Source organism: Felis catus, chromosome B4 (assembly GCF_018350175.1).
Source record: "Felis catus isolate Fca126 chromosome B4, F.catus_Fca126_mat1.0, whole genome shotgun sequence".
In the NCBI taxonomy this organism is placed as follows: domain Eukaryota; kingdom Metazoa; phylum Chordata; class Mammalia; order Carnivora; family Felidae; genus Felis; species Felis catus.
Window position 1 is genome coordinate 54,149,291 of NC_058374.1, and position 12,532 is coordinate 54,161,822.

At 35.1% G+C, this 12,532-nt stretch overlaps 1 protein-coding gene across 11 annotated transcripts in view; it reads right to left on the reverse strand.

Moving 5' to 3' along the window:
- Positions 1-2,905: 2,905 nt before the first annotated feature.
- The window catches only part of SLCO1A2 (solute carrier organic anion transporter family member 1A2), a 125,789-nt gene continuing 116,162 nt past the window's right edge, over positions 2,906-12,532 (reverse strand). For all 11 annotated transcript variants that reach the window (XM_045061490.1, XM_045061489.1, XM_045061498.1 and 8 more), the window contains one exon: positions 2,906-3,817. In XM_045061490.1, coding sequence (XP_044917425.1) covers positions 3,598-3,817 — 220 coding nt within the window. In that variant the 3' untranslated portion in view covers positions 2,906-3,597. The remainder of the gene's footprint in view (positions 3,818-12,532) is intronic.

Here is a 12,532-nt window from a genome sequence, read left to right on the forward strand (position 1 = left end):
CACATTCACAGTGTTGGAAATTACATTGTGCTATTATTTGTTGTTCTATAATTGTTTTCTGTGTATATTTATTCACCTAATAAAATGGCGCCAACTTTCATTCTACTTAAATTCTACAGACTACACTTAGTTAGTTCCCATCACTGTCAGGACCTCTAGGACCATATATCCTCTAGGAGCAACAAATGCAAAAGTAGTTGTTCAATAAACACCCATTGAAGAACCTCAACAACTCTTCAAACTGGAAGACTCAGTTTTTCCCTTTCTGTAAAATGCATCATCTTATTTTTTTAATATTATTATTGTTTTTGCTGATGTGTTATTATTCTTCATGAAGTACAATTTTTTAACCATGATTTATATGCACAGGGGGAAAATTCAGAGTGCAAAATGAACTAAAATGAAGGACATATATATTATTTTTTCTTCTCCTCCTGATAGTCCAGTGCTGCAGAGGCAACCATTTTAAGCAGTTCTAATAATATGTGTATGCTAATTTTATGTTAATTTATCAAGTTTAAAATATTTGTTAACTTCGTGTTATGAAATATGAAGAATAGTTATTCCCTCTCTTTCCCTTTACATATATATTCCCAACTTTTATATTTTCTTAAGTTCTTATTTTTTGGTTCTTGTAAGCATTGATTATAGTCAGAATTATAAATAACACATTAAATTACTATTTCTATTTCCATTAACTTAGACTCTCCACAATATTAGTTAAGAAAGTAAGTGATCCTAGGCTTCCCTCTATCTATCTTCTCCTTTTCTCTTCTCCACTTTCATCTGCTATGACATTACGTCTACCCTATCATGAAGAAGTTTAAGTGTTCAGAGCAAGAACTGACCTCCACAGATCTCCTAGATCATAAAGCACTCCAACAACTACTTTCTCCAATTTTCTTTCCTCCACCAAGAAATGTCAAGAGAGAACCCTATGCTCTCAGGGTAAAATGCCGTCTGCCAGGAGGAGATAAGAATGAGCCCAAAGCACTGGGTCCAAAACCATGTCTCTTTTTTTCTAGGTAGTCAAATTTGTTGGCATATATTTTTCATACTATTCTCTTATAATTGTTTGTATTTCTGTGGTGTTGGTTGTTATTTCTACTCTCTCATTTGTGATTTTATTTATTTGGGTCCTTTGTCTTTTCTGTTTGATAAATATGGCTGGAAGTTTATCAATTTTATTATTTTTTTTCAAAGAGAACCAGTTTCTGATTTCATTGATCTGTTCTATTGTTGGGTTTTTTTGTTGTTTTCTATTTGCTTGTCTTTTGTTGTTTTTTGTTTTTTATATTGTTTGTTTTAGTTTCTACATCATTAATTTCTGCTCTAATCTTTATTATTTCCTTTCTTCTGCTGGCTTTAGGATTCATTTGTTGTTCTTTTTCTAGCTCCTTTAGATATAAGGCTAGGTTGTTTATTTGAGATTTTTCTTGCTTCTTGAGATAGGCCTGTACTGCCCTTTACTTCTCTTTTTAGAGTGCTTTTGCCTCATCCCAAAGGTTTTGGAGTGTTATCTTTTCATTTTCATTTGTTTCCATGTATTTTTTACCTTTATTCTTTGATTTCCTGGTTGACCCACTTGTTGTTTAGTAGCTTGTTGTTTAGCCTCAATGTACTTGGGGTCTTTCCAAGTTTTTTTTGTTTTTTTGTTTTTTTTTTTGTTTTTTTTGTTTTTGTGGTTGACTTCTAGTTTCATAGCTTGCGGTCAGAAAATGTGCATAGTTTGATTTCAATTCTTTACAAAAATTTTTAAGGCCTGATTTGTGGCCTAATATAAGTTCTATTCTCAGAATGTTCCATGTGCACTTGAAAACAATGTGAATTCTGCTCTTTTAGGAGGAAATGTTCTGAATATATCTTTTAAGTCAATCTGCTCTAGTATGTCATTCAAAGCCATTGTTTCCTTGTTGATTTTCTGTTTAGATGTTCTGTCCATTGATGTCAGTGGAACGTTATAAAATTCCCTTCTATAGTTGCATAGATAATTGGATAGAATATACATGGCTGCAGATTTTTCTCATTCAGCATGTTGAATATACCATGCCATTTCCTTCTGGCTTACCAAGTTTCTGTTGAGAAATATCCAGCTATCCTATAAGTCTTCCCTTGTAAGTTAAAGACTTCATTTTTCTTGCTTCTTTTAAGAGTGTTTCTTTATCACTATATTTTGCAAATTTAATTATAATATGTCTTATTGTTGGCCTGCTTTTGTTGATTTTTGTGGGACTTCTCTGTGCCTCCTGGATCTGGATATCTGTTTTCTTCCCAAGATTAGGAAAGTTTTAAGCTATTACTTCTTCAAATAAAATTTCTTCCCCCCTTTACTCTTTCCTCTTCTTCTGAAACTTCTGTAATATGAATGGTAATAAATTTGACGGAGCCACTGAGTTCTTTAAGTCTATTCTTGGGTTGTATAATTCTTTCTTTTGTTCACTTTCATTATTTTCCATTATTTTGTCTTCTAGGTCACTAATTCATCCCTCTGCTTCTTCCAGCCTGCTGTTCATTACATCAAGCCTGCTTCCAATATCATTTATTGATTCTTCATCTCTGATTGATACTTTTTTTTAACTCTTTCATCTCTTTTGTAAGGGTCTCATTGATGTCTTCTTTTCTCAAGCCCAGTGGCTATCCTTATGATCATTGCTTTAAGTTCTCCATTAGGAAGGTTATTTATATTTGTTTTGCTTAGCTCTCTGGCTGTGGCCTTAGCTTGTTTTTTTTATTTGTGATAAATCCCTCTGTCTTCTGGGAAAATGTTCCTCTGACAATATCTGACACTCTAACTTTTAGGATTATTTTTTTCTAATATTATACTTTCATCCTTTGACACAGATACTTGTTTTTCAGAGAGAATTTAGTCACCAGGTTTGAACTGCTAAAAAAATAATTCCAACAATCTTTGTTACATGATTTTTAATAAACTGACTCAGTTTTTCAGTATTCTGAACAAAATGAGCAAATATATTACTTGAGTAATAAAGCAGAAAACAAATTGATAGTAGGTGATGGCATAGTAATGAGTAATCTATTTTTAAAACAATCATGTCTGGAATGAATAGGAAAAGTTAAAGAACAGTTAAAGAAAAGAAAAATTCTTTAAGGAAAAGTTAAATAATTAGAAGACATCAGCTTCTTTCACATAAAAATGATGAACTTGAATAAAGTATTTAAATAGTCATGTAAGCAGGATAAGAATTTCAGTCTCTAACCCCAATAACAAAGCAGAAATTCAATGAAATTAAACAGATTTTCCTAATAGGAATTTTTTAAGATCAATTTGAAAAGGAGATGTGGGATATATACCCTTATTTCACATGAGTTAAAAGAGAAATTGCTATTTTGACATAAAAAATAAAACTGGGTCTAATATCCTGTTTTGAAGGTTATTATAAATGTCCTCTGAGGAAAATTTCAAGTGCCGTGGATGCCTCAGAAATACCATCAGTGAACATTTTTTTTATCTTGGGTAAAAAAAAAATTGAGGTTCATAAAGATAAGAAAAAGTTACGCACTTACCCCTATTGATTTTAAAAGCAGTTTGGTTATAAGTGTATTCCACAACTCCGGGAAGCATGATATAATAGGGCATTACAATTTAGTTTTCAACTCATTATCATTCAAAACTTTGGAATTTTGGTCCATATCTTTACACTCATTTTCCTTCTTTGTAGTTTTTGCCTCTGTAAGCATAGTTCCTGAAGAGACATTTTCACCAGGTAGATGACGATTCTTCAAAATATTTAGGATTAAAAAGGCTGGGATATAGCTTAATCCTCTTAGAGCTGCTGGCAAACCAAGGTAGATGTATCTATAAAAAAAAATGTTTTTAAATATTAAGCTTACATAGTGTAGTGAGTACAAGCTAGTTTTGAATATCTTTAATTATTAATATTTCATTCCCATGAGGACAATAGCAGCTGTTTTGCATGTCAATCTTATATAAGCAACTTTGCTGAACTCACTTATTAATTGTTTGTTAAATGTTTTTTTGCAAACTCATCTAGAAAATTCACACTTATTTTCTTTTCTCATCTTTGGGTTTTTTAAATCTTTTTACAACAAATTGAACCTCTGGTTTGAATGCAATACTGATAATGGCAGCAGTTGTATTCTAGTATTTAATAAAAATGCTTCCAAAGAATAACCATCAATTGTATTATATTATATATTCTGTGGGGGTCTTTTTCATGGCTTTTTAAAAAAGGTTTATTTATTTTAAGAGAGGGAGAGAGGTAGAGGGAGAATCTCAAGCAGGCTCCATGCTCAGTATGAAGCCTGACACGGTGTTTAATCTCACAACTATGAAATCATGACCTGAGCCAAAATCAAGAGTTGAACACTTAATCAGCTGAGGTACCCAGGCGCCCCTGGATGATTTTACTCAGATTAAGAAAGTTCCTCTTCTATTCTGAATTTGCTCAGAGTTTCAATTATGAATGCGTAAAGTATCACCAGATTATTTTTGTTCCTATAGTTAGCAGAACATCAAGGATTTTGCCCCCTTAATTGTGTTAATAGAGTATATTAAGTTAATAGATTTTTCTGATGTTGAACCATCCTTGCATGACTAAACTCTATTAGTGAGGTTTTATACATTATTACATTTGATTTATTAATTTTTAGAATTTTTGCATGTGTATTTATACATGTGTATTTACACATTTATACATGTGTATTTATACATGTGTATTTATAAGTTAAGTCAGCCTATACTTTTTTCCTTATGCTGAACTTGTCCAATCTGAATATCAAGACTAGACACTTGTATTGTTTGACTTTTTTTCTGTTATCAACAACACTGCAGTAAACCTCCTTTTACATGTCTCCCTGTGTATGTTAGCAAGATTTTCTCTAAAATGTCTCAGGGTCTTAGAGTACCCAACTTAGCAATTGTCCAGACGTTTTCTTCAATAGTTTTTATTTACTAAGAACGTTCTTTATAGTCTATAGTGTCTTCTGTCATAAAGACAATTTTTAGATTTATATTTAGTGATATTGGCTCCTTTCTTGCTCTTTGGTTTGTGTGTGTTTTTTTTTTCAACTCAAACCCAAAGCAATAAGGATCAGAGATATGTGGCTGTGTTGTTGCTGTAAACAACCAATCTACTATTGGTTTAATTGTTATTTCTTTGTAAGTCACCTATTTATTTCTCTGGTAATTTTTATATTCATTTTTCTTTATCTTGAATGTTTATAATTTTACTCTGATATGCTCATTTATATATTTTTTGACTATGCCTTTAAATGTATTTTGAAGTGAAAATTCATGCCTCAAATTATAGAAAATTCTAAGCCATTAATTTTTTTTTTAATTTTTTTTTCTTTTTTTTCAACGTTTTTATTTATTTTTGGGACTGAGAGAGACAGAGCATGAACGGGGGAGGGGCAGAGAGAGAGGGAGACACAGAATCGGAAATAGGCTCCAGGCTCCGAGCCATCAGCTCAGAGCCGGCGCGGGGCTCGAACTCACGGACCGCGAGATCGTGACCTGGCTGAAGTCGGACGCTTAACTGACTGCGCCACCCAGGCGCCCCATAATTTTTTTAAATTTATATCTGCCATTTCCTCTATTCTTTTTCTAGAAATTTTTTTTGAGGTGTATGTTTTAATTGTTAACTGGTCTTTAATATTACTTAGGTGTTTATTTTTGTTGAATCAGTTCACATTGTTGATCTACATTCTAGATAAATTCTTCTGTACTCTCTTCCAGTTCACCAATTCTCAACTGTATTGCCTTCAAATTTATTATATACTTAGGATTCCTTTTATTATCTCAATAACATGCATTTAATCTATAATGTTCCTGAGTTCTTCTTAATATTCTTATTTCTGCTTGATTTTTCCTATCATTTCTTGTTAACTTTTAATGGATATTATGCCATTTATTAATTTTAATCCTATTGAGCTGGTTAAGCATACTTATTGTAAAGTCTTTGTCAAACTCCTACATTATATGAAATTTAATCAGGAATGAAGTCATGTTTCATTGGGAATTTATGTGCTTATCTTTTTTACCATTAGATTTGTTCATGTTTTTTTTTCAGAATTTTTAATTTGTTTTTAATTTACATCCAAGTTAGTTAGCATATAGTGCAACAATGATTTCAGGAGTAGATTCCTTAATGCCCCTTACCCATTTATCCCATCCCCCCTCTCACAACCCCTCCAGTAACCCTCTGTTTGTTCTCCATATTTAAAAGTCCCTTCTGTTTTGTCCCCCTCCTTGTTTTTATATTATATGTTTCCCTTCCCTTATGTTAATCTGTTTTGTCTCTTAAAGTCTTCATATGAGTGAAGTCATATGATTTTTGTCTTTCTCTGACTGATCAATTTCACTTTGCATAAGTGTTGCAAATGGCAACAGTAGTTGCAAATGGTAAGATTTCATTCTTTTTGATTGCCTAGTAATACTCCATTGTATATACCTACCACCACTTCTTTAGCCATTCATCCATCGATGGGCATTTGGGCTCTTTCCATATTTTGGCTATTGTTGGTAGTGCTGCTATAAATATTGGGGTGCATATGTCCCTTTGAAACAGCACACCTGTATCCTTTGGATAAATACCTAGTAGTGCAATTGCTGGGTCGTAGGGTAGTCCTATTTTTAATTTTTTGAGGAACCTCCATGCTGTTTTCCAGGGTGGCAGCCCCAGCTTGCATTCCCACCAACAATGCAAAAGAGATCCTCTTTTCCACATCCTTGACAGCATCTATTGTTGCCTGAGTTGTTCATGTTAGCCATTCTGACAGGTGTCAGGTGGTATCTCATTGTGGTTTTGATTTGTATTTACCTGATGATGAATGATGTTGAGCATTTTTTCATATGTTTGTTGGCCAACTGGATGTCTTCTTTGAAGAAGTGTCTATTCATGTCTTTTGTCCATTTCTTTACTGAATTATTTGTTTTGTGGGTGTTGAGTTTGATAAGTTCTTTATAAATTTTGGATACTAACCCTTTATCTGATATGTCATTTGCAAATATCTTCTCCCATTCTGTCGGTTGCCTTTTAGTTTTGCTGATTGTTTCCTTCACTGTGCAGAAACTTTTTATTTTCATGAGGTCCCAGTAGTTCATTTTTGCTTTTGTTTCCCTTGCCTCTGGAGATGTATTGAGAGAAGTTGCTGCGGCCAAGATCAAAGAGGTTTTTGCCTGCTTTCTCCTCAAGGATTGAGGCTTCCTGTCTTATATTGAAGTCTTTCATCCATTTTGAGTTTATTTTTGTGTATGGTGTAAGAAAGTAGTCTGGGTTCATTCTTCTGCATGTAGCTGTTCAGTTTTCCTAGTACCACTTGCTGAAGAGACTGTCTTTATTCCATTGGATATTCTTTCCTGCTTTGTCAAAGATCAGTTGGCCACACATTTGTGGATCCTTCTCTATTCCATTCCATTGACCTGAGTGACTGCTCTTATGCCAGTACCATACTGTCGTGATGATTACAGCTTTGTAGTATAGCTTAAAGTCTGAGATTGTGATGCCTCCTGTTTTGGTTTTCTTTTTCATGATTGCTTTGGCTATTTGGGGTCTCTTCTGGTTCCATAAAATTTTATGATTATTTCTTCCAGCTCTGTGAAGAATGCTGGTGTTACTTTGGTAGGGATTGCATTGAATATGTAGATTGCTTTGGGTAGTATCAACATTTTAACAATATTTGTTCTTCCTATCCAGGAGCATGGAATTTTTTCAATTTTTTTTTTTGTATCTTCTTCAATTTATTTCCTAAGCTTTCTATAGCTTTCAGTGTATAGATTTTTCACCTCTTTGGTTAAATTTATTCCTAGGTACTTTATGGGTTCTGGTGCAAATGTAAATGGGATTGATTCCTTGATTTCTGTTGCTTCATTGTTGGTGAATAGGAATGCAACCGATTTCTGTGCATTGATTTTATATCCTACAACTGCTGAATTCATGAAACAGTTGTAGCAGTTTTTTGGTGGAATCTTTTGGGTTTTCCATATAGATTGTCATGTCATCTGTGAAGAGTAAAAGTTTGACCTCCCCTGGACAATTTGGATGCCTTTTATTTCTTTGTATTGTCTGATTGCAGAGGTTAAGACTTCCAATACTATGTTTAATAACAGTGGCGAGAGTGGACATCCCTGTCTCATTATGGAAAGCGCTCAGTTTTTCCCCATTGAGGATGATAATAGCATTGGGTCGTTCATATATGGCATTTATGATCTCGAGGTATGATCCTTCTATCCCTACTTTCTTGAGGGTTTTTATCAAGAAAGGATGCTGTTTTGTCAAATGCTTTCTCTGCATCTATTGAGAGGATCTTATGGTTCTTGTCCTTTCTTTTGTTGATGTGATGAATCACGTTAATTGTTTTGTGGATATTAAAGAAGCCCTCTATCCCAGGTATAAATCCCACTTGGTCATGGTGAATAATTTTTTTTAATGTATTGTTGGATCCGGTTGGCTAATATTTTGTTAAGGATTTTTGCATCCATGTTCATCAGGGAAATTGGTCTATAGTTCTCCTTTTTAGTGGGGTCTCTGCCTGGTTTTGGAATCAAGGTAATGCTGGTTTCATAGAAAGAGTTTGGAAGTTTTCCTTCCATTTCTATTTTTTGGAACAGCTTCAAAGGAATAGGCATTAATTCTTCCTTAAATGTTTGGTTGCTTTCCCCTGGAAAACAATCTGGCCCTGGCCTCTTGTGTTTTTGGGAGATTCTTGATTACTAATTCAATTTCTTTACTGGTTATGGGTTTGCTCAAATTTTCTATTCTTGTTTCAGTTTTGGTAGTGTATATGTTTCTAGGAATTTGTCCAATTCTTCCAGATTTCCCTTTTTATTGGCATATAATTGCTCATAATATCCTCATTATTGTTTCTATTTCAGCTGTGTTGGTTGTGATCTCTCTTTTTTCATTCTTGATTTTATTTATTTGGGTCCTTTCCTTTTTCTTTTTGATCAAACTGACTAGTGTTTTATCAACTTTGTTAATTCTTTCAAAGAACCAGCTTCTGGTTTCATTGATCTGTTCTGCTGTTTTTTTTTTTTTTTTTTGATAGCATTAATTTCTGCTCTAATCTTTATTATTTCCTGTCTTCTGCTGTTTTCGGGTTTTATTTGCTGTTCTTTCTCCATCTCTTTAAGGTGTAATGTTAGGTTGTGTATCTGAGACCTTTCTTCCTTTTTTAGGAAGGCCTGGATTGCTATATACTTTCCTCTTATGACTGCCTTTGCTGTGTCCCAGAGGTTTGGGGTTGTGGTGTTATCATTTTCATTGGTTTCCTTATAATTTTTAATTTCCTCTTTAACTTCTTGGTTGGCCCATTCATTTTTAGTAGGATGTTCTTCAGTCTCCAAGTATTTGTTACCTTTCCAAATTTTTTCTTGTGGTTGATTTTGAGTTTCATGGTATTGTGGTCTGAAAACATGCACGGTATGATCTCGATCTTTTTGTAGTTGCTGAGGACTGATTTGTATCCCAATATGTGGTCTATTCTGGGGAACATTCCATGTTCACTGGAGAAGAATGTATATTCTGCTGCTTTAGGATGAAATGTTCTGAATGTATCTGTTAAGTCCATCTGGTCCAAGTGTAATTCAAAGCATTGTTTCCTTGTTGGTTTTTTGATTAGATGATGTGTCCATTGCTGTGAGTGAGGTGTTGAAGTCTCCTACTATTATGGTATTACTACCAATGAGTTTCTTTATGTTTGTGATTGATTTATATATTTGGGTGCTTCTTCATTTGGCACATAAATGTTTACAGTTGTTAGGTCTTCTTGGTTGATAGACCCCTTAATTATGATATAATGCCCTTCCTCATCTCTTGATACAGTCTCTATTTTAAAGTCTAGATTGTCTGATATCAGTATGGCTACTCTGGCTTTCTTTTGTTGACCATTAGCATGATATATGGTTCTCTGTCCCCTTCCTTTCAATCTGAAGTTGTCTTTAGGTCTAAAGTGGGTCTCTTGTAAATAGCATATAGATGGTTTCTGTTTTCTTATCCATTCTGTTACCCTGTGTCTTTTGATTGGAGCATTTAGTCCATTGACATTTAGAGTGAGTACTGAAAGATATGAATTTATTGCCATTATGCTATTTGTAGAGTTGGAGTTTCTGGTGGTGTTCTCTGGTCCTTTCTAATATTTGTTGTTTTTGATATGTATGTATGTATTTTTCATCTTTCCTCCCCTCAGAGAGTCCCCCTTAATATTTCTTGCAGGACTGGTTTAGTGGTCACAAACTCCTTTAAGTTTTGTTTTGGAAACTTTTTATCTCTGCCTCTATTTTGAATGACAGCCTAGCTGGATAAAGAATTCGTGCCTGCATATTTTTCTGATTCAGCACATTGAATGTATCCTGCCACTCCTTTCTGGCCTGCCAAGTTTCTGTGCATAGGTCTGCTGCAAACCTGATCCATCTTCCCTTGTATGTTAGGGACTTTTTTTCCCTTGCTGCTTTCATGATTCTCTCCTTGCCTGTGTATTTTGTGAATTTGACTATGATATGCCTTGTTGATGGTTAGTTTTTGTTGAATCTAATGGGAGTCCTCTGTGCTTCCTGGATTTTGATGTCTCTGACTTTCCCTAGGGTAGGAAAGTTTTCCACTATGATTTGCTCACATAACCTTTCTACCCCTTTTTCTCTCTCTTCATCTCTGGGACCACTATGATTCTGATGTTCTTCCTTCTTAATGAGTCACTGATTTCTCTAATTCTTAAATCGTGCTCTTTTGTCTTAACCTCCCTATTTTTTTTCTGCTTCATTATTCTCCATAAGTTTGTCCTGTATCACTGATTCTCTGTTCTCCCTCATCCATCCTTGCCGCCACAGCATCCATTTGAGATTGCAGCTCAGTTATAGTATTTTTTATTTCATCCTGACTAGCTTTTACTTCTTTTATCTCTGCAGAAAGGGATTCTAATCTATTTTCCACTCCAGCTAGTCTTCTTATTATCGTGATTCTAAATTCTGGTTCAGACATCTTGCTTGTATCTGTGCCGGTTAAGTCTCTGGCTGTCATTTCTTCCTGCTCTTTTTTTTGGGGGTGAATTCCTTCATTTAGTCATTTTGAAGGGAGAAAAGGAATTAATGAGGTAGAAAAAATTAAAATTAAAAAAATATTAAAATTAAGACATTAAAAACAAAGAACACACACACACATACAAATCGAATAAATGATGCTAGATCCCAAGTGTGTTTTGGTCTTGGTGTTGAAAGTAGCTTGATAGATTAGAGAAAAAAGAGGAGAAAAAAAGAAATCATTTGAAAATTTGAAAAAATGAATACGTTGAAGTAGACTAAAATGAAATGATCAAAGTAAAATAGAATTTGAAAAAAAAATAAGCAAAGTAAAAAATATAGTAGAAAAAAATTAAAGAAAAATATTTTTAATAAAAATTGAAAATAAAAATGATTTTTTTCTCTTTCTGCATTCAAGAAAAAAGAAACAAAAAAGAGAAAAAAGAAAGAAAATTGAATAGTTTGACTCTCTAACAGACTGAAATACAACTGAAATTACTTCGTTTTCCCCTAGAAGTCAAACTATGAAGCATTTTATAGTCCATAAACTTAGTAGGCGGTGAGGCTTGTGTTCTTAAAGACAGAGGTTGGCCCAGTTGGGCAGGGCTTAGTGTAGTGGCTCCATTCTCCACTAGATGGCGCTGTTAGCCTACTGGGGTCGATTGTCGTGGTGCTTGCAGGTGCGTATGCACATACATGGAAGAGGTGAAAATGGTGTCACCCAGCTACCCAGTCTCTAGTATTGGAACTCTGTTTTCTGCAACTAGCAATCATGCATCCGTCCTCTGTCTTCAGCTTTTGTCCATTTCCTGCTTTTTCACTGTCTGTGACCAAGCCCCAGGCAGTGCCTCTCTCCTGAGTTTTATCTCAGATGCGACTGTTTTCCCAGGCCCCTTACTTCTGTGCAGCTTTGACCCATTCAGCCTCTCTGCAGGAGGATCTCACCGAGCAATGGCCAAATGTTGGCTACACCCAGGAATGCTTGCTGGACCCTGCTGCTGCTGGTGCCCTGAGACTGTGGCCAGATGCCGGCCCACCCCAGAAAAAGTTCACAAGATAGTGTAGCAGCAGCATTTCAGGGATTATGGAAAATCACAACACACATCTGGCACCAGGCTTCACCCTTAAAGACCTTGTTCCAACACCAGCGAATGTGGCCACCTTCCGGGGCCACAGGTGAGCCCAGGTGGCCTCACAGCCTCTACCAAATGGAGTGGAACTGCTTCTCCCCATGTGGCCTGAGAACCTCCTGGACCCCACTCTGCTCCTTGGGATTTGCTCTTTCCACCAGAGCACCGTCAGGTATCAAGCTGCAGAGTTCAGACTCTGTGCTCCTCCTGTTTACAGTCTTAATGGAATTTAAACCCTCTCCTACTCATTTCTTTTTACTTCAGTCCCTGTGGCTGTTTCCAATTTTCCTCTTTTCCTCCAGCTGCTTTTGGGGAGGGGTGCTTTTCCCATATTTTCCCCCTGTCTCTGTCTTCTCTCCACACACAAAAGCAGCTTCCTGCCCTCTGTGGCTTCTGTCTTCCCAAG